Consider the following 22,733-nt stretch of genomic DNA (forward strand, 5'->3'; position numbering starts at 1 on the left):
GATCGATTTATCCGGCCACTTCACCAGCCGGACCGATCGTGTTTTAGCATAAATTATTCCATTTTAATTAGTTGTGTGTTTATATTAATCATTAGAAATTTACTGAATTTAATTTAATTATATTTGTTTAAGTAATCATTATTGAATTATTATTGCGAGTTTTGCTGGGTATTACATTGCATTGTTTGTGTGGTTTTTGTGTAATTTAATAAAATAAAGTATTTTATGCCTATATAGAAACTATCCGGCCGGCACTATGCCCGGAATAATGCGTCCGGCCGGAACAGTTTCAATCTGAAATGTACCCGGACGGATTCATTTTACCGGACACTTCACCGGCCGGATAGTTTCTTTTTAGGCCTAAAATACGTTACTTAATATATCTGTATGTTTACGTTAATTATTGAAACTGTTATTTTACTGAAACTGTTATTGTTTAATTATTGAAACTGTTATTAAATAAATATATTTAATTGTTTAATTATTAATTATTGAAACTGTTATTGCTTGGTAAAATATTAAATTGCAGTTTTTTAATATTTTACTGAATTTAATTAAATTGCTTGGTATTAATTGCAGTTTAATATTACTGAATTTTACTGAATTTAGTATTAAATTGCAGTTTAATTAAATTGGTTGGTATTGATTAAATTGTAGTTATTTAATTATGCCTATTTGTATTATTTTTTAATTTTTTTACTGAATTTAATATGGTATTCATTTTGTAAATGAATAGGCGAATGTCCCATATCTTCGTCGCGACACTATAGACCAGACGGAGGTTGCTATCAGCACCTACTATAGGGATTCACATTTTCCGGAGCTGGTTGAAACTTTAAATGTGGTCGGCGAACAGTGCAATTCAGATTTATTGGGAAGATTTAGAGCATCATGTTTTGGGCATTTCACTGATTGGAGGCCCGGCGCGAAGAGCAATAAAGCATTACACCAGATTGTATCGAGGCAGATTGTGTCAGAAGAAAATGAGATGTGCTTCTTTCTGTGCGAAGCACGAGTCAGATTTTCCCCTGCGGACTACGCATTAGTGACTGGGCTCAATTTCGGGGGATCGAGGTTCGATGCGACGTTACAGCACGACTGCAGTCGCGTGGAGGCATACCAACGATTCTGCGGTACGCGAAGCATGACCATACAGTCGCTCATCAAACGCGTGTGCGATTTGGATCGTCGAGTGGATGATGAGGATGGGAGCCTGTACCTTCGTGCTGTCCTCGTGTGTGTGGCTCACACCCTTGTTCTTGGGTTGGATACGCGGGTACAGCCGTGGCTTTGGGTTTTGGTGGATGATCTGGCTACATTTGATAGATTCCCCTGGGGCGCGTATTCGTATAAGATGTTATGTCATTATACGAGAGAGACAGGAAAGGGCGAGAAGTATCACTTCTACGGTCCTTCGTGGGCTTTATATGTCAGGGCATTGGAGCGCGTCCCGGGCCTCGGACACATGGTCGCAGCATCTAGCGGTGATCCGACAGCGCACCCTCGGTGTTTGAGATGGACTTTCAGGGGTAAGCCCCGGCTTCACGGTCTGCGCGATCTATTCGAGGGACAGGTAATCAGTTATTTAAGATTTAGTGTTTCACCGTTACTGGTTTTACTTATGTTCTAATATATTATCTTTGTTGCTTTCTAGGGTGGTGTCCTGCCCCTGGAGCCCGATGATGACGATATGTCGAGTCACTACTTCATATCAGCGCTGACACCGGGCGAACTCTCGGTGAGCTTCAGGCCCCCCGACAACCCATTAGCTCGGGGTGTCCAATTTCCACAGCAGACCGGAGCCCGTGTTGTGGAGGAGCGCGGGGACGAGGAGAATGTACCTAGTCAACCTCGTATGACTCGCAGTCACAGTGTTCGGGGCCCTGTGAGGGATGCTCGACCCCACGAGCCGGCTCGTCATTCAGTAGATCCGGGCAAGCGCCCAGCGCCGCATACTTCTTCATCGTCGAGCGGATCTCGGTCTGTATCCAGTCCCAGCGAGGGTGAGGTGGACCGTAAGTGGGTGAAGAAGACGATCCGTCAGGAGATTAAGAAGGCCTTCGGCAAATTCGTGGATAAACTGAAGGGCAAGGGTAAAAAGGATAGGTGCAAGAAGAGCAAACATTTCCCAGTGCCTGACTCCCCTGATGATGATGACCAGCGACGGTCCCCTGATGATTACCAGCCACGTTCTCCTCCACTGCGACGGTCTCCTCCACCCAGTGCTTCAGGGCCCGACGCTTCAGGGCCAAGCGTTTCACGTTCCTGCGACGACGACCCCCGCGGTGAGGAACCATCCAGTATCCAGACCCAGGATTACAACGAGCAGTGGCGGGCCATGAATCAGTCTGTTCAGGGCGACTACACACCGGCGGAGCAGACTTTTGACTGGTCGACCCAGGTCTACCCTCATTGGTCTTCCCCATTCCTGAAGCCGCAGTATAGAACAGAGACCCCGATATTCTTTGCTGAACCGCTCACTTCTATTGCACCACATGAGTGGGGACAGTCCAGTTCGGCAGGACAGGCTCAGACGGAGGAGCCTGAGCCACAGGCAGAGCAGCCACAGGTACTGCTGCTGCAGCACCTAGAGCAGCCGCCGGCAGAGCAGCCGCCAGCAGAGCAGCCACCAGCAGAGCCCCCGCGTCGCAGTCAGAGGGTGAGGCGTCCGTCTAACTTTCAGAGATCGCCTTGGGTTAATAGCCGAATGCCACGTCCAGTGACACAATACTGCAGTGACCATTATGAGAAGTGGATGGCTAGGTGTCGAGAGGGTAGGGGTGGTGAGATTTATGTCAAGGCAAGTGGTGGTTTGCGGGAGTACGACGACTTCGCGCGGGTGGATAATGTCAGCCAGGAATTCACAACTGGGGTAAATAATCTATTGATTTTAACATTGTTAAATTACTTTCTACTAACTTATTGATTTTAACTTTGTTGCAGGATATTGACTTGTATTTCTTAAGCTTGAGAAATAGACTTCGAGCTTCAGCAGATTTACTGGATGACGTAGATATGAATAACACAATCATATTAGACACGGATTGGTTTGTAAGTAAACTTTCATTATTTGTATGTTTTCATTGGTGCGAATATAAATTATTAATTACTTCTATTGATCTGTAGATATACCTCCAGGGCGAGTGGGACGCTCTATTGGAGAAGTGGGCAAGAAGTGAGTTTACTCCAGAGGAGTATCATATATTGACGCATGGAGCAGTAGCTGATGGTTGGCTGCCCCGGATAGACTGGCTCTGCCAAATACGTGGAAAAGCCGTTAAGGGCAATGAACTTCCTCCTGGTCATATAGGATGGATGGATGCCACACAGGTAATCAGTTAAACAATTATTTGTCATTAGTCATTTGTGCTTTATATGTTGTTTCTTATCAATTCATTGTGGTTTGTCATAGGTTCTCATGCCAGTCATAATTGGCCACCATTTTGTCCTATGTCGGATCCGGTTAGGAGAATTGGTTTGCGAGGTCTATGACCCAGTATTCCACAAGCTATCACCTCGACAGCAGGATGGTCGAGTTGGTGAACTACTGCCTTTACTGAGATTGTTGCCAATTGTCCTTCAGTTGGCGAGGTGGCTAGACGACACATCCATTGATTCGACAGTGGCAAAGGAGAAGTACCCACTTATGACGGCGGTGTTTGCTCCAGCGGAGGTTCAGTTTCACCAGCAGGACTCTGTCAGCTGCGGGCCTTTCGTCTGCATGTATGCAGAACGACTGATATCTGGCTCTCCATCCATTGAGTGGGGTAACCACAACGTGGCGGCATACAGGGCCAAGATTGCTAGATCTATATTTTCGTTGTGTGAAACTAGGAAAGCCCGTATCACTAGACTTGGTTCTGCATAGTTTTGTATATTGTTACATTAATGTGTGCTTCTATTTGGTTATTCAACGAGCATTATTTCCTGTAAATCATTCCAGCTTATCGAATAATAAGATAATTCAATCAATATCATTAACTGTTACAGCACACAAATACATCCCACTACTCCCTGGGCTCAGTCGCCCTGCCAGCGCACGTTCTCTTGCTGTGTCCTTCTTCATGGCAGATGCTGCACTTCTTTGGTTTACGACGCCTGATACTAGAAGACTCATCGGCTTGTGTGCTGGTGCCTTCACCACCACCTCGATGTCTACCTTCTTTTGGGCGCCCCGCTTGACCTTTTACAATCAGAGGTAATACAACCTGCTCAGCGATGTGCTCGGGAACCAACCACTGGCGTCTCGGCGGGAGATTATTAACTTCGCGAGAGTAAGTATCGATAAGAAAGTCATTCGTGTAGTACGAGTCTACATACTCCGCGATCGTATCACCGGCTTCACTATAAAAACAAACAAACTCGATAGTAATCAATATAACGAACATTAGAACATATTTACATTTCAATGAACCCGACAGTAATCATTTCATGATCGTACCTTATTGCAGCGATTGAATGAGAACATGGCAGTTGGTCTAGCTGAAATACTCGACATTCGCATTTTTTCTTCTCCAGATCCACCTTGAAGCTTCTGTCAGCAGTTTGCACCTTATACTTCATGCCACTCAACCTTTGTGCAGTGTATCGACGACTTTTTTGGACTTCAATAGCTACCCTTTTACCAGCCTCAGCAGTCAAGCCTTGCTCGATTTGTTGTGCAGCCCTTAGTCGCTCGCTGAACCATTTCTCAATAACAATTCTGATTGCCTCTAACATCGAGCATATAGGAAGTCTTCTTGCCCACAACAATCTGGAATTAAAAGCTTCAGCAGCATTTGATGTCATAAAACTGTAGCGTCGCACAGGCATAGGACACATCGAACGAGCCCACTTCTCCGGCCCAATCCCCATTAGTTTATCGTACGCAGCTCTCTTCATAAACTTCAGGGCGTTCATAGCCCTATTGAAGTCGGACTTCTCGTACGCAAATGCAGCTTGTCGATACACCTCGACCACTGCCTTACCGTAATGCTTCAGGTTATTTTGCAAATGGTAGTAGCATAGGCCGTGGGTTGCATTTGGTAACTCATTCCTGATAGCATTGGCAATGGAGATATGCTGATCAGAGACAATCAAAAGTTCATTGGCTTGGCCATAAACACGTCGAATGCGTGACATGAAATAAGTCCACGATTCATCGTTTTCTTTCGGGCCAACACCATACGCGAGTGGGAACAAACTCTCGTTGCCGTCCTTCGTCACTGCAACAAACAAAATACCCCTATTCTTGCCCTTCAAGTGTGTGCCATCGACGACAATCACTGGCCGTAAGCTGAACATGAAAGGGGTAGCCGAAGCTGCAAGAGCAACAAATAAGTGTTTGAATCGACCATCATCGTCAACTTCCCACTCCACCATCGAACCGGGATTGGATTGTCTCAACATGTATAAATACTTGGGCAGCATCTCGAAGGACTGATCATGTCGACCATAAACCATCTCAGTGGCTCGATTACGGGCTCGCAATGCAACATCGTACTTGATCTGTACGCCAAACTCACGTCGCAGCTCCAGCTGGATGGCCTTCGGCTTCAAGATCTCGCATTCGTCGTGTATCTTCTGTGCTAAATATGCTGCGACGACTTTTGCGGGGGCCTTTATTCGCGCTACGCGCCCTAGCTCACCGTCGCATGAGTGCTCATTGGTGAACTTATACACTCCCCAAATGGCTCCATCTTGTGACGATGCATGGAGCTTGAAGGGGCACGTATCTGAATGCTTGCATTTGAAGTAGACTCGTCTGCTGTCTGATTTGCTGACAGAAAATTCCTTGCCCTGCTTCATGTTCCACAGACCGATTGCAACGATCAGATCATCTTTGCTATTGAAATACATATTCTTTGACAACTCCCGAGGCAGTAGCTGATAATCTTCAATATCCACAAGTGCCGCTGCGGCGTCCAACGGGATAACCGGTACTAACCAATTAGTTAGTTCATCTGCTCCAGGAACCTGTTCGTCATCATCCTCGTCGATCTGCAAATTCTGCCAACCTGCATATTCAATCCCCGCCCTTCTCACGTTCTCTGTCTCCGACAAGTCTTCAGAGGCGCTTGTATCAGTCTCGGCTTCAGACGATGGAACATAATCTTCATCTACATTACCAGCATCCTCCACAAACTGAGGCTCGTACGTATATTGATCATCAGCTGGACCCCAACAACGATCAGTTGTTAGGCGATCGTACTGGTACGGATTTGGCTCATCCCATGAAGGCCAACCCGTTGACTGATCATTACCCCAAGTGACCGACGGTTCAACACTTTGTTGCGCCGGTGAATCTCCGGCTGATAGGTCTAAATAAGCATATCTTTGGATTGCTTCCAATCCGTCCCCACCTTCGAATGTTGCACTGGATTCACCTCCATACCCGGAAGATTGAGGGAGATCGAACGAAGGAACATACACTCCTCCACTGTAATCGTCTTCAACAACATAAATCTCAGGAAAATGTGGCTGCGACGCCAGCAACTGAAGCAAATCATTGTCATCGGCAAGAATATTTTTACTGTATACCCTACCATTTAATCTCTTCGTCAAATAATACAAGCTGTAATTAGTGCTCAATGAATTCTCCATCATCAGGTAATTTATCATGTACACCGTACTGGCCATTGTGTCTCCGAAAATATGCAAATTCTTAGAAGAGCCGCCGATGTACTCATAACCATTGAAGGCACCTCCATAATTAACCACAAAGTATCTCCCATATTCATTCATCTACAGAAAAAATAATAAATAAATAAATATATGATGTAAATTTAATACAATGTTAAAATACAACATATAACATGTTAATACACTCGAAAAACATCTATCCGCCCGGGGAAGTATCCGAGGAAATGTGTCCGGCCGTGTATTACATGATATATAATTACACACGGCCGGACACATTTTCGAGGACACTTGTCCGGGCGGATACATAATTTTCGAGCATATTAACATGAGTTATGTAGCAATATATATGTATAGAACTAAAATGCAACTAATAATTACTAATTAATACTTTAAAACATGATAGAATTTGCTCTAATTCACATGTATTTCCTTCAAACGTGGCTTTAAATCATAGTATGCTATAATATGCTAATAATTCACATAAGCATATAGGATCAAACAAAACATTGAAAATAAACAATAACCAACTTAAATTACATTTCAAACGTAAAATGACATACCTTTAAACGTTCGGATGAGAGAATTCACAAATAATAGCTTCACCACTTGGAAAATATTAGAATTTCTAATGAGTTTTGAGTGTTTTTTCACTTTGAGTGTTCGGATGAGAGGATGAGAGAATGAGATAATGAGAGAATTCACTCATATATAAACAAAGATTGCTTCATTTCACGTGAATTTCAATGAAATTAGAGTGTTTGACATGAATACTTTACTGACAAAGCTATTTCACATCATATTTGTCGTTTATCATCAATTTAAAAAAAAAAAATTATGTCCCTTAATTGAAGGCTAATTAATCGATGGAATATAAATACAAAAAATTAACACAATCCATATTAGCACTCAAAACACACATCAGAACCAAAAAAACATCTATCCGATCGGAACATATATGCGTCCGACCGATGAAACCTTATGTCCGGTCGGACACTTTGTTTTTACGGTCGGATTGTTCTTTTTTTTTTCCAATGTGTGTTTTGAGTGCTAATATCGATTGTGTTAATTTTTAGTATTTATATTCCATTGATTAATTAGCCTACGATTTACTTGTAAAACCTTCGATTTTAATTCAAAAATAAATAAATATTATTTTTTCTGTCAGTCTTTCACATGTTCCAACACTTATTTGACCGATTTGCTTCTTTAAATTGATGAATTGACGTTTTTCTTACACTTTAACAACTTTTGTCATAGATGTGTAAGAACTTTTGCGGAAAACAATGCACATCCATCACATTCAAAGGGCATTTTCGGTTCTTCACTTATTTAGGGCATGTAGTGCTTGGTATAGTAAGAGAGGGCATTTTTCAAATTATTGATAAGAGAAAGGGCACTTTAAATTTCGCCTCTTTCCTTTTTACCTTCTTTTGATATAATATGGTAGTCTAGAGTAGGAGTAGGTTTTACCCCCTTTTGATGTAGTAGGGTAGTCTAGAGTAGGAGTAGCAAGGATGATGCTTGTAAATGTAGAGTGTAATGTGATAATTAAAATAATTCTCTCTTGCTAAATTGTATCTGTAAATCTAATTCCGGGTATGCTAAATAACGATGCTTTGTTATAACTCTCTGTGAATTAAATATATAATATAACTTGCTCTAATAAGTTGGAATTTAAATCACGGCTTCTAGGTAATTAATAGTAGTAATATTTTTATCGCATATAAAATAACAACTTTAACTTGACTTTGCTAAGTCAGTTATTAATCTGAGAATTAAATCTTTGACTGCCTAAGAATTCAATTGTGATTTAAAATAATAACTCTGCCACAAAGAATAATATAATTCAGTATCATAAGCTGAATTCACGCATAAATAATTACTGGGTTTATCATAACTGAAGATGCAATAAGTAATTATCGCATTTACTAGACTTAATAATAATTAAAAGAGCGGGCTACTACATACTACCCCTCTTAACAAAAATTTCGTCCCGAAATTTGCATATGAGAGCTAAAAAGTTCTGGCGTTTTCTCTCATCTTGCTTTCAAGTTCTCACGTGGCTTTTTCTTATCCATGGTGTCTACATAGGGCTTTCACTAAAGTGATAGACTTGTTCTTGAGCTGCTGCACTTTTCGATTCAAGATGGTTTTAGCTTTTCCTTCATAGCTCAAATCTAGGCTAAGGATCGATTTGTTTAGGAGGATCACGTGTTTTGGATTAGAACATACTTTTGAGTTGAGATATGTGGATAACCTTATGGACATTTCCTAAAAGTTGGCGGTAACGCCCATCTATAGATCATTGGCCTATTCTCTCTAAAATCTAATAAGGTCCCACAATCGGGGTCTAAGCTTTTCCTTGACACCAAATCTAGTTATTCCCTTAGGAAGACCTTGTCTGCTACTTCAAATGTTTCCTTCTTTTATTCTTTCTCTGATTTGTTAGACTATCTCAATTATTTCACTGACCGTGTCTGGTCCTAAAATTCTCCTTTCACCTACTTCATCTCAGTAAGGTGGTGATCTGTATTTTCTTTCATATAATGCCTCATAAGGCGTCATATCGAAGGTTGTCTGATAACTATTATTGTAGGCAACTCAATCAATGGAAGCATTGATTCCTCACTTCCACCTCTATCTAGCACTATTACTTTTTACATGTTTTCGAGAGTCTGAATTGTTCTCTCATCTGTCCATTTATTTGTGGGTGGAAGATGGTACTGAAAATAGCCTTGTGCCTAACTCTTCCTGTAAGCTCATTCAGAGTCTGGATGTGAACTAAATCCCGGTCTGAAGTGATTGACACGGCACACTGTGTAAACACACAATTTCTCCGACATATAGTGGGGCTAGCTTGTCCGATCCATATGTGATCGACATTGGTATAAAAGGGGCGTATTTCGTGAATCGATCTACTATTACCCAAATAGCAGTGTTTCCTCTTTTCGACTTGGGTAAACTAGTAACAAAATTCATTGCAATGTGTTTTCACTTCCATTCCGAAATCTCCAATGGTTGTAGCTTTCTATGTGGTCTTTGGTGCAAAGCCTTCACTTGTTAGCTTGTTAGACATCTCTCAACAAATGAAGCTATATTTTTCTTTATATCTTCCCACCAGAATTTTCTTTCCAAGTCCTAGTATATTTTGTGCTTCCCGGGTAGCCAGTATATGGCGTGTCATGAGCCTTGCTCATTATCTCATCCTTGAGTTTCTCCTCATGTGGGGTACACAATCTTTTCTCAAACATTAACGCGTCATTTGACGTCTCGTGGTAACGCCAAGCTTGCATGTTCTTATTGCTAAACGTATTCTCTTCGAGGTCTCATCATTTCCTTATGCATCTAACAATGTTTCTCTCAAATTAGGTGTTACTACTATTGGGGCAATAATACCTTCCACTAATTCCGTTAGTTGAACCACTTCTAAACTCATTCTACAAAATCTTTTATGAGTCCAAGCTCGAGAGCGAGGAGAATTCCCACTTGGATTCAGTTTTGCGACTCAATGCATCGGCTACTATGTTAGCCCTATTTGGGTGGTAGTTAATACCACAGTCATAATCCTTTACTAGTTCAAGCCATCTTTTCTATCTTATATTAAGATCCCTTTGCTCGAAAAAGTATTTCAGACTTTTATGGTCTATGAATATCTCGCACCTAACTCCATATAGGTGGCGTCTTTATCGCAGCTAATTCTAGATCACGAGTTGGATAGGTCAATTCATGTGGTCTAAGCTTTCGTGATGCGTATGCTATCACTCATCCTTGACATTAGATTCTATTGCTAAGTAATTATGTCATTGGTCTTTCTATTTTGGAAAATCCTTCGTGAATCCTGATAGTAACATGTTAATCCCAAGAAACTTCTGATTTCATTGGGGTTAGTGAACAATCTTCGTTTGTGTACAACTCATATTTTCTCAGGGTACATCTTGATCACTTCTGATGAGACAATATGTCCCAAAAACGTGACCTTACTGAGCCAAAATTTGCACTTGCTGAACTTGGCATAAAGATGCTCTATTCTCAATATTTCTAAGACTCAGAAGAGGCCTTCCTTACATTCGTATCGTCCCCTAGGTGCGCTGGGTCGTACAGGGAAGTTTCTGTCTTTTCCTATTTTTTGCTATTTTATGGTTTTCGGTTACTTTGGGCTGTCGCTTTCGGGTTTTGCTCTTGGGCTCCCTGGGTCCGCTGGTCTTGGGTGGTAATCTCTTCTTTGCGTGCCGCTGAGCTACTTCACCGCTTTGGTTTTGCCCTGGCTTCCGAGGCTCTGGCTTGTGTTGGGTTCTGGTGGCTGATCTTGGCCTTAAGCTCGGTGCATACCTTGGGTGTGATCCGGAGTTTACGGTTTTGGGAGGCAACGGATGGATGAGCTTCTTTGATGGGATTTGTCCGGTTGATGTTTGCAGGAGTGTCTTCATGGCAAGCTGGTTTCTCTGCTTGTGTTGTTTGTTTCTTGGTCTCTGCTCCGATGACAATCGAACCGCTATGAGCATGGGAAACCTCGCGGGAAGTCTTTGGTGATCCCAACTACTTCATTCCGTGAAGTTGGCCTCCTCTAGGCCTCTGCTCCTATGATGGTGGTATTGTTATGAGCATGGGAAAACTCGCGGGTTTTCTTTGGTTACCCCAACTACTTCATCCCGTGAAGATGGCCTTCAATGTTTAAGTTTAAGTTTGTTGGTTGAGTTTCTTAACGGCTTCGCTTTAGGAGACTCACTGCTTGCGGGGAATCGGGTCTGACCGGATTGGTCGCTTTTCTTGATGTTGCCTCCCCGGACTTTACTTCGTTCTCATCCTCGGTCTGCAATGCTTGAGGCAGGTCTGTTTCGGGCTTGTTTTGGTGGGGGAGCCTCGTGAAGCCTTTGCTTTTCGGAGCCGGTTTGGTGGTTCGATGGAACGATTGAGGTGCTGATCCACCCTTGACCTTTGTCCCCGGGGGGAAGGGTTGGCTTTTCGCTTTGTCGTTCTTCTTTTCTTTGTTGCTCCGTTGCGTTTTGGTTTGTTTGGTCTGCTTCTGTTTTGTTTTTTGTTTGGCAGGTTTGCTCTCTCTGGCGCTTGATCTCTCTGGCGCTTGATCTCTCTGGCGTTTGATCCCTCTGGCGCTTGAGCTCTGGCGCTTGATCTCTCTGGCGCTTGATCTCTCTGGCGATTGATCTCTCTGACGCTTGATCTCTCTAGCGCTTGTTTCTCTGGCTCTTGATCTATCTGGCGCTTGTTCCTTCTGGCGCTTGATCCCTCTGGCGCTTGATCTCTCTGGCGCTTGATCTCTCTGGAGCCTGATCTCTCTGGCGATTGATCTCTCTGGCGCTTGATCCCTCTGGTGCTTGATCCCTCTGGCGCTTGATCTCTCTGGCGCTTGATCTCTCGGACGCTTGATCTCTCTGGCGCTTGTTCTCTCTGGCGCTTGATCTCTCTGGCGCTTGATCTCTCTGGCGCTTGATCCCTCTGGTGCTTGATCCCTCTGGCGCTTGATCTCTCTGGCGCTTGATCTCTCTGGCGCTTGATCTCTTTGGCGCTTGATCTCTCGGACGCTTGATCTCTCTGGCGCTTGTTCTCTCTGGCGCTTGATCTCTCTGGCGCTTGATCTCTCTGGCGCTTGTACTTGTGTTTTGTGCTCTACCCGGGACGGATCTGGCGTGGACTTTGCTCGGCCTCGGTTGTCACCCTTTGCGGCCCCGTCTCGTCTTTTGTTCATTCTTATTGTTTTTTCTCCTTTCGCTTGGGTTTTTTTGTCTCTTTCTGGTTTTGGTTTTTCCGGACTCCCCTTGTTTGCGCCTGTGCTCTCAAGGGTTTTTGTTTTTCTTCAATAAAATTTCTATTTCAGCAGCTCAATATTTCTAAGACTATTCTCTGGTGTTCCGCATGATCCTTCTCATTCTTCGAGTAAATCAAGACATCATCTATAAAAACTAAGGCAAACTTGTCTAAATATGGGTGGAACTCTCAATTCATGAGGTCTATGAACACGGCTGATGCATTGGTTAATTCGAGTGGCACCATTATGATCCCGCATATCTGGTTCGGAAGGTCATCTTAGGTACGTCTTCTGGTCTAAACTTTAGCTTATGGTATCCAGATCTCAAATCTATCTTTGAGAATGCACTCGCTCATCTGAGCTAATAAAATATCGTCTATCCTCGACAGATGATCAATATAGGATATTTGTTCTTGAGTGTTACTTTGCTCAACTCTCTATTGTCTATACACATTCTCAATGTGCCATCCTTCCTCTTTACGAAAGAATGAGTGCGCCCCAAGGCCATACACTGGGTTTGATGAGACCAAATCTTCATCTCCTCCAATTCCTTTGGAGCCATCTTGTATAGTATCTATGATATGGGGGCCGTTCTGAGCTCCTAGTATATGTTAAACTCATTTTGTCTATCTGGCAGTGGTCCTGGTAAAATTTATGGGAAAAAGATTTTGAAAATTTCGTGCAATTACCACATCTCTTATAGTCTTTGATATGATATCCTCGCCGGTAAATATGGAATTTCACCGGTTGGCACAATAAATCAAGCGGAAGACTTGAAATGAGAAATAAAGTAAAGATAAAGGGTGGAATTTTATCCCAAAACCCCTGACCTAATCTACGAAGTTTCCTAGAGAACGGATCTCTAGACCCCAACGATGTGATCGGTGAAGCAACTCGGAGACGTTGAATGACACACGGCGAGGGATGATGAACTCGTCGATTTGTCGATAGGTTGAATTCTTGTTTGGATTAATCAAGAAGAATTCGAAACTTGAGAGAGAATAAACTCACAATATTATTATCAAAAATCGTCTACCCTTCGTCCAACACATAGCAACCCTATTTATAGGGAACAGGAAATCCTAACGTAAATAAGGAAACAAACGTAAACAAAGAAACAAAGAAACTTGTTCAGTAAGTCAAAAAAAACCCTAGCAAGAAATCCATCTGCTCCGGAAAAACGCAGAGGAATCAAGTCGCAGCGAAATCAAGATTCCTCTGGCAGGACGATTCCTCTGCCCTGGCAAAGCGCAGCGAAATCAAGATTCCTCTGGCGGGACGATTTCTCTGCCCTGGCAAAGGCGCAGCGAAATCAAGATTCCTCTGGCGGGACGATTCATCTGCTCTGGCAAAGCGCAGAGGAATCAAGTCTTCGCTGGCATTTTGATTTCTCTGGCATTTTGATTTCTCTGGCACTTCGCTTCTCTGCTCGAGTTCCGCTGCTCTGCTCGGCTCCGCTGCTCTGCTCGGTTCCGCTGCTCTGCTCGGTTCTGCTGCTCTGCTCGGATCCGCTGCTCTGCTCGGCCCCGCTGCTCTGCTCTGTGGACTCCTCTGCTGTGGCACAGCGACTTCAGCTCTGGCGAGCTTAGCTCTGTTCTGGAGCGAATTTGGCTCTGTTCGGGCTTCATCATTCCCCTCTTCTTGAAGAGGATTTTTCCTCAAATCCAAGTCGTCGATGTAAATGCCTGGATCAAAAACTAAATCTTCATTGGCTGCTAGAAACAATTGATGGACCATAGCTTTTCTCTCTTGTCCATCAGTCATCTTGCCGGGATCAAAAACCAAATGCTTTGGCTCTAACTCTGATTTTGCTTGAAACTTGAACAAGAAAAATTTGTTGGTGAAACTACTGCCATGCTTCACTTTTATTCCGAACAGCCATGTAGCATGCATCGGCGCTTCATCACAAAAGAATTCACTTGCATACGTGGTAATCTGCATCAAAACCTTTGCTTCCAAAGGAGTTGGAACATATTCCTCAAGCAGCACCTCCTCACGTGGCTCTAACTTAGGAATAGACTCATCCATGCTGATATCATCCTCTCTATCAACTACCACCAATTCTTTTGGATGCAGGTATGCCTCAACTGTGCTATCCACCACGACTGCCAGGTCAGCCTTCTTCTCCTTTTTCTCCACCAGTTGTTCCTTAGTGTTAACCTTCCCCGCGGTCTTTTCGTCGATATCGCATCGCTGCTCTTTTGCAACACCCTGAACTTGTGTTAAAGCCTGTGCTGCCAAGGTAGATTTCTGACGCGTACGATGTCCGAATCCCTGGTACATGAACCACGTTGTAACTCGATGGCAACCATCGGAAACTGCCGGATTACCATGATTTGCTGAATTCATCCCCTCGGTCCGAGACCTAAAGAACTGCTTCTTGTCGTCACGTGGCGGCGCCTCACTTTTCCATTGATTCCCTTTGACAAAGAAACCGCTAGAAAATGGTTGATACTGCCTCCAAGTGCCCCGATTCTCATAGATCCAATCATCCTCATGATCCCTTGCTCCATCTTGCCTTCTCTTACAGTCATAGAATTGTTGACGAACATTCTCTAAGTCTTCCTCGAAAGATTTTTCATCTTTCATGAGACCCCTTCGAAAATTTTGAGCAGGTCGCTGTTGATGTTGCTCCCGGTAGTAATGATTAGGCACATGACGCTTTCTCATCACCACCTTCATCTCTTGCCATGTCTGAATAGGTGGTTCTCCATTTCTCCTCCGACTTGTTATCATCTGATCCCACCACACAAGTGCGTAGTCTGTGAACGCAATCGCTGCCAACTTCACCTTCTTGAACTCGGGATAGTTATGGCAATCAAATAGCAACTCGACCTTTCTCTCCCACTCAAGATATAGTTCTGGATCGCTCTTCCCTTGGAATGAAGGCATCGACATCTTCCCTGGATACGAAACGCGGCCAACGAAACCCAAATGATAAAAACTTAGAAATTTCGACCCTTACGAAACCTGGAAAACTGATACCAAATGATATGATATCCTCGCCGATAAATATGGAATTTCACCGGTTGGCACAATAAATACAAGCGGAAGACTTGAAATGAGAAATAAAGTAAAGATAAAGGGTGGAATTTTGTCCCAAAACCCTTGACCTAATCTACGAAGTTTCCTAGAGAACGGATCTCTAGACCCCAACGATGTGATTGGTGCAGCAACTCGGAGACGTTGAATGACACACGGCGTGTCACGGCCGCGCCCGCTAAGGTTAGCGAACTCGGGGAAATCGCGACAAAAGGGGAGGGGATTTAGGAGCGGGATTAGAAAGGGGCATATCTAACCTTTTGATGACTCGACATTATATAAGGCAACAATTTAAGAATAATAGATATTGATGGAGGTCAAAGGGGGACATACATAAAATTACCCAAACAGGTACTCAAGGAGTTTGAGGATATTGTTAAACCATACATATTGTTTGATAAAAGACATGATATCTAGCAAAATCAGTGTTCGCAGCGGAAAAAACAATAACTCGAGCATATGTATGAAGACATATACTCCGCTCTGAATTACTCTTCCTAGATCGACAAAAGCTCCGCTTGCACACCACATCCCCGATCACAGCTCAACCTGCACATTTAGAAATATATGCAGGGCTAAGTACGAAAGTACTTAGTGGACACATGCCGAAATATACATACATACATACATTTTATTGTCAAGCCTTTCAACAGTAGTAAGATACGAGGGTTTTCTTTTAAAGACTCGTATTTACCAAAAAAAATATCATTTCTTTCATAAATAACCCGGGCAGGTATTTTAACATCATTAATCACCATATCAGTAAACTCGTGCCGAGAGGTAGGCCTTCCTCTACGGACACTGTGATCGGCCAACCCGCTAGATGACTCACGATCACAAGGGTGTACACTAATTTCGAAGGGATTTGCAGTCCCATCCAGAATCCGAATTCGCTTAGCATCAGATAGGTAATTAACAACAAAACATAAAGCATTTAGGCATTTACAATATCATTCAAAAATCTTAAGCATAAAATTGTAACAGTTCTATAATATGGTTTTAGTTTATACGTAAGAAAGCCTCACCTGGTAGTGGTGACTCACGACTAAGCCTTAAACTCTTGCGTTCAACCTTGATTCGGAAAAGAATGACGTAAGGTCTTAGTCCGCGGAAATTCTAACATAAATGAGGATGCGTAATGCAATTATGCATGGCTCATGTTCCTTTTTATTAACCATTTAACCCAACTAGGTTCCGTCCCATGAAGTCAAGTGATTAACTACATTGATTCGTTCCTCATTAGGGCATTCTAAACTGTCAGTGAAGCATAATAATCCCTCTTTGTGTAAGCAAGGGAAGAAAATAACAAAGATTTGAAACACTCTAGGTTCTCTTCTCTCTCTCGCGGTCCGCTCTGCTTCTTCGCTCTCTGCTCTGGAGGTCAGCCCTGGCCTCTAAGTCAGCTCAGGCTGAGTTAGTTTTGCGGCTAAGTGATTTCTCGGGGTGGAATGATTCCTCTGATGGAAGTGATTTCTCTGGCGATGAACGATTCCTCTGGTGAAGTGATTTCTCTGGCGAAGCGATTCCTCTGGCGACGCGATTCCTCTGGCGAAGCGATTTCTCTGGCGACGCGATTCCTCTAGCGAGGCGATTCCTCTGGCGAGTCGATTCCTCTGGCGAAGCGATTTCTCTGGCGAAGCGATTCCTCTGGCGACGCGATTCCTCTGGCGAAGTGATTTCTTTGGCGACGCGATTCCTCTGGCGAGGCGATTCCTCTGGCGAGTCGATTCCTCTGGCGAAGCGATTCCTCTGGCGACGCGACTTCTCTGGCGACGCGATTCCTCTGGCGAGGCGATTTCTCTGGCGACGCGATTCCTCTGGCGAGGCGATTCCTCTGGCGCCTTGACTCCTCTGGCGCCTCGTCTCCTCTGGCGCCTCGAGTTCCCTGGTCTGGCCATTCCTCTGGCCATTCCTCCGGCCATTTCGCTGCTCTGGGAAGAGCGATGGGGAGTCCAGTTTTCCAAAACCAGAATTCTCCGTCCTTATCTCGCCTCTATTCTCACTCGTATACAAACCTTAAACTCTACCTATGTGAGCATGCTGTGATTATCTATGTTCGTCTACGTTTAAAGCTAAAGTTCTTGTCGTTCATCAAGGTCTCAAGTTATAGATTCTATCAAGTCGTAACTTAACATGCTTTTTGTTCATTCGTTTACAGGCTATAGAACATGATTTCTGGAGTGTGATGCATGCTGATTGGAGTAGCAGCAAGGGTCAAAGATTACCTTGATATAGCGTGCTTTGGTCGGGTAAGGAATGATGGTTTCTTGCTTTTTTGATCGTTGTCGCAGCCCGATTCCGACACTAGTAATAGCGGGGATCGAGTATCGATACGACTATTTTAAAGGAATAAAAGACAAGATGTATAGGTCAAACATCAAGCGGAAGCTCACATCAAAAGGTGTTAAGGAAATCATCATAAATGAATCCAAGGGTAAAATCGTCAACATCGTTATATCTTTTTGATTATCAGGAATTTCACGAACAAAAACAAAACGGGTATAGCTCATTTTTCATAATGAAGAATAATATGCAGAGTATCGCAGCAAAAGGCGAATCGATTATATGTATGAAGACATATAACCGTGAGTGTATTGCTTGATTTTCAAAGGAAATTAAGTATCTAAAACATCAAACTCTATTTAACATAACTTCATATCAAAACTCTATCGACAAAACAGACATACGATAGAGAAAGAAAACGTCAACCCGAAACATTCTCCACCAGCACCGCACCATACTCCCCCTTCGCTTATCCTGCACGTTTAGAAATACATGCAGGGCGTGAGTACATAAATTCTCAGTGGACATATCGCCGAAAAACAAAGCTGCTCATAGAGCTATAAATTGAACTTGCCACAATTCAGCAATACACAGGAATTATATCTTAAAAGAACCTGTGCAAGCAGTTTTAACCATAAACATCATAATTAAGTGTCTGCAGACAAGTACTCGACATGTATGTACCGCATCTACAACTCATCATTATAATTAAGGTACTGAGAAGTAGGCCTCCCTCTCAAGTACCGTGACAGGCCGACTCGAAGATGGCTCACAGTCACCTCTGTGCACAAAATCCCGCTTGTGGCAGGACCGAATTCGTCTCATCTCATCAGTAGAGGGTAAACATACAAGCTCAACATCAAAAATTGGCAAGTCAAACAGTTATCAAACATCATTTATCTCAAAAACATTTGTTAATCTCATAACATCATCAAATCATTTTAGAAAGCTCATATGATAAACATATACTCAAAATATTGCCCACCTGAAGACCTTACTCAAAATCTCCCGTCAAAGTGGAGTTACTTACTTCCTTGCTCTTCTCGTGTCTTCAGGGATCATCATCATCATCGAAAGTTCATGTCATAAAATGAATCTCGATTAGAACTCATTGACTAATTCTCAGGCCTTATCTCATACTCTATCTCATATTCTATCTCTTTACTCAACTCTATATAAACTCTCCACTCATCTCACATCCTTAAGTTCAAGGATAGGTTTCAAGAAAATCATGGCTCTAAGTCTCGATTTATTTCTCATATAAGGTTCGTCTAATCTCATTCAAACACATAGGTAACACAATCACATAAGGCACATAAGAAATCACAAACAAACATCATCAAAACATGCTCTGTTTTTACACTGACTCAACTTCAAAATTTAAACTGTTCTGACTCCGACATCTCCTGGACTCGAGACTCATACATAAAGAAAGATCTTCGAGTCTAGTTTCATTTAAAAAAAAGTAGAGTCGAAAACTCCAAGTGGTTTGAGAGATATGACGTTTTTACCATTATCTACCATTTCTGGCAGTTTTGTGCAACCGAAGGTTACAATTTTTCAAAAATAGTAAACGTTGTCAAACTGGGCTCATCTTCGGTGGATATCTAGCTAACACAATAAGGTTGATACCATAAAAAGTTGGAAAGCTATATCACATAGGAAGCTACTGAAACGAAAGACTCTTTCCCCTGTTTTCTGAAATTCTCGGTAATAATGTGCAATTTAAGTTTTGCATTTTAAAGAAATATCAAACGAAGTTGAAAAGACTTGAAATTTTACCAGGGTACTCAAGACTCATGTATGGACTTACTATAAAATTTTCAAAGCTATTTGACATCGACAAACCGTCGATCACAGTAGGTCAGTAAGGCCTACGAAAATTTCTCCAAAATCTCATCTCAAACTCTTTATATGCTCAACCACATCAAAACGATCGAGCGAAAAATATACTCAACCTCGACTCTTCTCATCTCATATCATTCTCGAACATCAACTCAAAGCAAAAGCAAATCTCACTTTAACTCAATTAAATTCCCATGGCAAACCATAGCCAATATCCTCAACATATACTTATTTCATGCTCAAGATTATATACTTAAATGATTTCACACAATTAATCACATAGATTTATTAATCACCCTAGTTTTTATTAAACTAAAACTTTTGAAATACCACTAATCATGTATAACCTATTGATCAAAACATAGATCTAACATCCTAGGTTACCAATTAGCACAAATCAACATCATAAAACAAGATCCCATATAGATACACATATATGTCATCTTCTTCCTCAACTAACACTTTCATTTTTCACTTCTCAACCTCAGGCTTCAATCTCATCCATTATTAATCATCTAGATCATCTCATAAACTCAAATCCATCATCATATAACTCAAGCCAATTCAAGAAAATAAACAACAAAATTCGTAGGGTTTCAAGCCCCTAATTTTCGAAAATTTCCTAGGAATAAGTTTGGTGATTTTCTAGCTCAATCATGATCATATACTCATTCACATATCATTAATATGATCAAATAAATAATCTAAGATCACTTACTCAAGGATTTAAAAGGTGATCAAGACTTTGCTCCAACTTTGATCTTAGTTCTAGCTTCTTGAATTTGATGAGATATGATAGTGTTTGATTGGATTGGATGGTGGATTATCTCATAGTAGTGTTTGATGAAGCTTCTCTAAGCTTTCTTCAATGGACATCAATGGAGGAAAAGAGAGTATAGAGAGAGAGAGGGGAGGCCGAGAATGGGGAAGAGAAGGGAGGGGGTGTGCGTGAGTTATTTGTAGAATTAGGATAATGACTTGCTCAAGAATTTAATCCCACTTGAATCAAAGTGTTATCCCAACATTTTCACTTTATAATTAAAGCATGTCCCCCCTTAACTCCTACCTCCTAATCCACTTGCCATTTAAGATAATGAGCATGTGGTAAAAACAAAATATCTCAAGTGTAGTATTAGTGAAATTAATACACTCGATCTCAAACTCAGATACTCGATCTCAGCTCTGCCACCAGAGCAGAGCAGAGCTAAAAGACTCGGCCAGAGCAGAGCTAAAAGACTCGGCCAGAGCAGAGCTAAAAAGCTCGCCAGAGCAGAGCTCACATCCAGAGCAGAGCTCACATCCAGAGCAGAGCTCGCATCAGAGCAGAGCTCTCATCCAGAGCAGAGCTCACATCCAGAGCAAAGCTCGCATGCCAGAGCAGAGCTGACTGACTCGGCAGAGCAGAGCTAACTGACTCGGCCAGAGCAGAGCTAACTGACTCGGCAGAGCTAACTGACTCGGCAGAGCAGAGCTTGATTTCAGCTCTGTCACCAGAGCTGAGCTCGGGTTTTCAGCTCTGTCGTCAGAGCAGAGCAGAGCTCGGCTCAACCAGAGCAGAGCTCGGTTCAACTTCAACTCTGCTTCCAGAGCAGAGCTCGGTTTTCAGCTCTGCCTCCAGAGCAGAGCTCAGCTACGCCAGAGCTGTTATAATTTTATCGAAAGGAAAGGAATTTTTAACCTCATCAAAAAAATACAATAGCTCAAACTATTGGAAAAATTTCATCTCATCATAAACTTATTTATATGTATCTCAGTAAAATATTTCTCATAAAAAAAACTGATATTCAAAAATAATAATAGCTGCATGCCATTTCCCGATTTAAAAAAAATAATCTCGTTTTCCAAAATCTCGAAAATAATCCGTGTTAAGATAACACAAAACAAAACACACTCACATCATCGTAAACAAATAGTCACGTAGAAAATCACTCAAACCATCTCAGATAAAACACGGATACAATTCTAATTAAAGCAATCAGCAATCATCTCTCAGATCGACTCTCCCTTCTATAAGGGTTTCTCACTCACTTATCTCAACTCTATTCTTCTTCAGATGTTCCTATTTGCAATAGGACAATTAAACTCACAGATACCTCTGTATCCGTCATCGGGAAAAATAAATTATGTTCTTCTCTCAATTCAATCAGCATCTCTATCTTTATCATTGATTCTATCAGACTCATATCTCTATCTAGAAGAATAACTCATCTCATCAAAATAGTGTAACTCTAATGCTCAATATTTCTATTTATCATCATAACTCCATCTCATTATAATCTCATATCTCAGTACCGTAGTACTCTCTGTAGTGCTCGACACTACTACTACTCATAAAAGTACGGGGTGTTACATCCTACCCCCCTTAAAAAAAAATTTCGTCCCGAAATTTGAGTTATTCGTCTTCGGGAAAAAGCTCGGGATATTTCTCTTTCATCTTTTCTTCAAGTTCCCATGTTGCTTCCTCTTGCCCATGATGTCTCCATTGGATTTTCACCAAATGAATTGACTTGTCTCTCAGCTGCTGGATCTTCCGATCCAGAATAGCATCGGGTCTCTTTTCGTAGCTCAAGTTCGGCTCTAGGGACACTTCTGAATGACGTGTTTTGGATCAAACACGTATTTTCTTAATTATGAAACATGGAAAACGTTATGAACGTTCGCGAAGCTCGAAGGTAACGCAAGTCTATAGGCAACAGGGCCTACCTTCTTGAGTATATTTTAGGGTCTAATATATATCTCGGTTTGAGTTTTCCTCTAACTCCCAAACGATGCACTCCTCTGGATGGGGAGTCTTTTAGAAAGACTTTGTCTCCTACATCAAAATGAATCTCTGTTCGCCTGGGGTCTGTATAAGACTTTTGGCGATCTTGTGCTTCTTTAATTCTCTGTTGAATTTGTCGCACAATGGCGATCATCTCTTCAATAGCTTCTGGTCCAAACACTATTTCTCTCGCCAACGTTATCCCAAATAAAGCGGGGATCTATATTTTCGTCCATACAAGGCTTCGTATGGAGCCATGTTAATAGTTGATTGAAAACTATTATTATAAACAAACTCGATCAGGGGCAAAACTTGCTCCCATTGACTTCCTCTATCTAACACAAAAGTTCTAATCATGTCTTCTAAAACTTGTATAGTCCTTTCGGACTGTCCATCCGTCTGCAGATGAAAGGCTGT

The 22,733-nt window shown here is 42.2% G+C and overlaps 2 protein-coding genes across 2 annotated transcripts; one reads left to right on the forward strand and one right to left on the reverse strand.

The window, feature by feature from the left end:
* The first annotated feature begins 2,308 nt into the window (after window positions 1-2,308).
* On the forward strand, window positions 2,309-3,977 carry LOC131014070 (uncharacterized). The gene is made up of 4 exons (XM_057941992.1): window positions 2,309-2,872; window positions 2,944-3,051; window positions 3,127-3,330; window positions 3,413-3,977. Exons 1-4 carry the CDS (start codon window positions 2,339-2,341, stop codon window positions 3,866-3,868), a joined length of 1,302 nt encoding a protein of 433 aa, XP_057797975.1. The 5' UTR covers window positions 2,309-2,338; the 3' UTR covers window positions 3,869-3,977.
* LOC131014067 (uncharacterized) lies at window positions 3,945-6,516 on the reverse strand. Its single transcript, XM_057941988.1, has 2 exons — window positions 4,442-6,516; window positions 3,945-4,344 (listed from the first exon to the last, which is right to left on the reverse strand). The coding sequence occupies exons 1-2, from the start codon at window positions 5,836-5,838 to the stop codon at window positions 4,008-4,010; spliced, it is 1,734 nt and encodes a 577-aa protein (XP_057797971.1). The 5' UTR covers window positions 5,839-6,516; the 3' UTR covers window positions 3,945-4,007.
* Between the last annotated feature and the right edge of the window lie 16,217 nt (window positions 6,517-22,733).

The sequence above is a fragment of the Salvia miltiorrhiza genome, chromosome 3, assembly GCF_028751815.1.
Source record: "Salvia miltiorrhiza cultivar Shanhuang (shh) chromosome 3, IMPLAD_Smil_shh, whole genome shotgun sequence".
NCBI lineage: Eukaryota > Viridiplantae > Streptophyta > Magnoliopsida > Lamiales > Lamiaceae > Salvia > Salvia miltiorrhiza.